Genomic DNA, 4,361 nt, shown 5'->3' on the forward strand with positions numbered 1-4,361 from the left:
GATCTCCACCATGTAAGGGAGTTCTGCCAGCAGACTCTCATTAGACTCAGATTGTAACTCTTTCCTGGGTCTGCAGCCTGTCTGCCAACCCTGCAGATTTTGAATTTTTCTTCTACAATCATGTGAGCCAGTCCCTTGAAATAATGAATCTCAATCACCCTCTCCCTCTCTTTCTCTGTATATACCCTCCACCTGCCTCTCTCCCTCCCCCCCCCCCTCAATTCTATTTTTCTGGGAAACACTGGCTAGTATACCCACCTGAAGAAACTAACCATTATTACTGAGATTCAACTAATCCTGAGAACCTAAAAAAAAAAAAAAAAAAAAGTTTTTCATGCATTACCAAACTTGGGCCACCAGTTGGGATGTTTGAGCTAGAATCAAGGCAAATAGAACCAGACTCATTCTCAATCAAAACTGCATAATCTGGCGTTAGTTCCGGTCGCAGAGGAGACACCGCTGCAGTTGCCACCACATCAGGGATTTCTGGCTCTTTTCTCTTCGCCTTAATTTCGGGTGTCTTTTATGAATAATCAAAAGCAGCAAAAGCCAACGCTATCAGGCCAGCGTTTTAAAACCAGAAAAAGAGATGAAAAAGAGAGGTTTGACCCTACTCAGTTTCAAGACTGTATTATTCAAGGCTTAACTGAAACTGGTACTGATTTGGAAGCAGTAGCTAAGTTTCTTGATGCTTCTGGAGCAAAACTTGACTATCGCCGATATGCAGAAACACTCTTTGACATTCTGGTGGCTGGTGGAATGCTGGCCCCAGGTGGTACACTGGCAGATGACATGATGCGTACACATGTCTGCGTGTTTGCAGCACAAGAAGACCTAGAGACCATGCAAGCATTTGCTCGGGTTTTTAACAAGTTAATCAGGCGCTACAAATACCTGGAGAAAGGTTTTGAAGATGAAGTAAAAAAGCTGCTGCTGTTCTTAAAGGGTTTTTCAGAGTCGGAGAGGAACAAGCTGGCTATGTTGACTGGTGTTCTTCTGGCTAATGGAACACTTAATGCATCCATTCTTAATAGCCTTTATAATGAGAATTTGGTTAAAGAAGGAGTTTCAGCAGCTTTTGCTGTAAAACTCTTTAAATCATGGATAAATGAAAATGACATCAATGCAGTAGCTGCAAGTCTTCGGAAAGTCAGCATGGATAACAGACTGATGGAACTTTTTCCTGCCAACAAGCAAAGCGTTGAACACTTCACAAAGTATTTTACTGAGGCAGGCTTGAAAGAGCTTTCAGAGTATGTTCGGAATCAACAGACCATAGGAGCTCGCAAGGAGCTCCAGAAAGAATTTCAAGAACAGATGTCCCGTGGCGATCCATTTAAGGATATAATTTTATATATCAAGGAAGAGATGAAAAGAAACAACATTCCAGAACCAGTTGTCATTGGGATAGTCTGGTCAAGTGTAATGAGCACTGTGGAGTGGAACAAAAAAGAGGAGCTTGTAGCAGAGCAAGCCATCAAGCACTTGAAGCAATACAGCCCTCTACTTGCTGCCTTTACTACTCAAGGTCAGTCTGAGCTGACTCTGTTACTGAAGATTCAGAAATATTGTTATGACAACATTCATTTCATGAAAGCCTTCCAGAAAATAGTGGTGCTTTTTTATAAAGCTGAAGTTCTGAGTGAAGAGCCGATTCTGAAGTGGTATAAAGATGCACATGTTGCAAAGGGGAAAAGTGTCTTCCTTGAACAAATGAAAAAGTTTGTTGAATGGCTCAAAAATGCTGAAGAAGAATCGGAGTCTGAAGCTGAAGAAGGTGACTGAATTTTGAAACTACATCCTCAGTAAAGCAAACAGGAGTTGTAGATAAATTGTCATGTCTCATGTGTCCTGGTTCTTACATCTTCCTACCTCCCTATATCAAGCATGATATAAGGGCTTTCATGGCAAATTTTATTTTAACTGTTTCTATGGTTACTGGAAATGTTGGGTTTAGTTTCTAAAACCATGTTTTAAGTAGCTACAGGAGCTATAGATTTGAATCTAATGTTGCATTAGTCTTTTCAGTTATCTTCTACCTCCTGTATTTTCTACTGTAATAATGTAATTTAAGGCCTTCCACAATGAACAGTTCACTTTATTCCCTGGGTTTTCTATATATATACAGTTTTCAAGATATGATTTGGTTAAAAATAATTTGTTATAAAAATTCTGTTTGCAAATTAAACTGTAAAAGTATCCAAAGTCTCAAAAGGCAATGGTTTGTGTGATAATTTGGTATGCCTAGAGCCCTATTCATTAATGAAAGTCTCTTACACAGTAATTGAACTCATTAACATGATCCTGAGTATTTGGACCATTGCTTGCATGTTAACATTTACTTGTATTTTTAATCCCAGATGTCCTTAAGTTCAATTGTTTGCTTTCTGTCTTTCATCATTAGTGAAGCTATGGAGAACAAACTTGAAGTTTGAGGAATCTCATATGTCAGAGATGGTGGGAAGAAGAAAATTGAGCTTTTTCCCATTGAGAGAAACTTCTGCATTTAGTTTGTATCTTTCTAGGCAAAACAAATGGGTACTCTTTTCATATGAACATTTTCAAATGTACCATAGAAGTCTTATTTTGGGCTCAGAATACCCTTAGTTTGATGTGAAAGGACTTCTAAAAAAGTGTGAATAGAGGAAATGACTGTTATAGACCCCATAAAATTGTTGAGAAGGTTAAGAGTCAGCATATTCTAATTGGGGATCTGAATTTAACTTATATTTCCTTTTGGCTTAGAGCATTTGTTCCAAAGAATGAAGTACAATAATTGTATATTCTCACTTGGTCGTGCTGGACTGGCTTCATTCTCTTCGTACATTCAGTAATGACTCAAGCATCTGGCTGTTAATGTACCCTAGTTGCCAACTCTTAATTGCCATGAGCCAAATATTTCTTCTGTGTGATTAATCCATTTATTTTAATGGCTGCCTTTTAATTTTTCATCTTTTTATTTTCTTGCTGCTGCCCATCCGTGTATGTAGTCATTAAGGGGAAAATATTACAACATTTTTGGGTGGAAAGGCATTGTGTTATAAGTGAATGTTTTGAAGGATTTTTTAATTGAAAGAAACTAGCCTGGAATAATGCCACCAGAGATTGAGTGGAAATTACCCCTTTTGAAGGTGCCATTCTTATTAGCCAAGAAGTTGGTATTTAAACATTCATCTTGAGGGAATAACGTGTAATATATAATTTGAAATAAAGTTATAGTGACCTTAAGAAGAGCATCATAACAGATAACATTGTGGGAATGGGGTGATTTTGTTAAATGAATAACTTGGATAAAGTTTTCATGTGCAGGCAAAATGTATTCACTAGATTTCTACATAGTGATCTGCTTTTACTTTGTAATTTGTAGTCCGCAAAATACTTTTTTTTTTAATAAAGTCCATCCTTACACTTAGGTTTTATAGATTAGCCTTTTTCTTTGTTTATAAATTTCATTTTAATACCTAGTAGTGTACTGTATGTTGTGTGTTTAGAGATGTCTTTACTGTATAAGCATTAAATAATTCCTCCTTTCATCCTTAAAACTCCCAAATTGTAAACACTTACACAGAATTATGATGTAGCTGAAACTACATTGACAATTTTACGACCAAATCATTGCATGTTGTTGCTGTACAAAGTGTACCCTGTTCTATTATATATTGTGTATAGTGAAAGAGTGTGTAGTCTTCCAGAACTACATTATGATCTTTGATCATAGTTTTTTTCTTCATAATGACACAATAGTGTTTACTTACTACAGTATTTAGTAAATGGATAAGTCATCTGTGAGTATGATATGAAGAAAGGGAATGCTTTATAAAACAATTGCAGATTTTCATTTTGAATTTTAAAACTCAGCTGCCAGTGCCAACCTATGGCCTCAAATATGTAATTCTTAATAAAGATGTTAAACTTGTACTTTTAATTTTATGATTGGATAAATGTTAAGTTGATTTTCCTAGTTTGGTGTCAGTTTCTAAGCATAAGTTTCCACTTGGATGCTATAATTAAATGTGTGTTTAGAGCTGATAAATTTCTTAGTCTTCCTCTAAGATTATTGTCCTAGAAATTCTTTTTGTTCCCATAAATATTCATTCCAGATACCAAAACGGCCACGGGGTTTTTTAACATGATTATGATGGTGGTGAGGGAAAAATGCACATTTAAGAGAGTAACCTCTGGTTCAGTGTTTCTTCTGCGTTTCCCCCAAGAAATTTATTTTTTTCCTAGTAGCATCCCCAATAAATTTTAATATCATAGATAAAAAAAACTGCATAATCTCTGTCCATCCAACATGGCACTTTATACCTTTCACCCCCACCTCTCCATGCCCACCTCCCAGTTCTTGTCTTCCTCAGACC

At 36.6% G+C, this 4,361-nt stretch overlaps 1 protein-coding gene across 2 annotated transcripts; it reads left to right on the forward strand.

The window, feature by feature from the left end:
• The first annotated feature begins 449 nt into the window (after positions 1-449).
• On the forward strand, positions 450-3,954 carry LOC308633106 (eIF5-mimic protein 2-like). 2 transcript variants are annotated; one of them, XM_081265625.1, is made up of 2 exons: positions 549-772; positions 862-3,954. In XM_081265625.1, the coding sequence occupies exons 1-2, from the start codon at positions 689-691 to the stop codon at positions 1,783-1,785; spliced, it is 1,008 nt and encodes a 335-aa protein (XP_081121751.1). In that variant the 5' UTR covers positions 549-688; the 3' UTR covers positions 1,786-3,954. The 2 variants fall into 2 exon arrangements, with proteins under 2 accessions (XP_081121750.1, XP_081121751.1); XM_081265624.1 differs by having other exon boundaries at positions 450-3,954.
• The last annotated feature ends 407 nt before the right edge of the window (positions 3,955-4,361 follow it).

The sequence above is a fragment of the Spermophilus citellus genome (genome assembly GCF_964194105.1).
Source record: "Spermophilus citellus genome assembly, chromosome: 14".
NCBI classification, from domain to species: domain Eukaryota; kingdom Metazoa; phylum Chordata; class Mammalia; order Rodentia; family Sciuridae; genus Spermophilus; species Spermophilus citellus.

Coding starts and splice junctions, on each gene's coding strand:
- LOC308633106 (XM_081265624.1), top strand. CDS start 526: ATGAATAATCAAAAGCAGCAAAAGCCAACGCTATCAGGCCAGCGTTTT.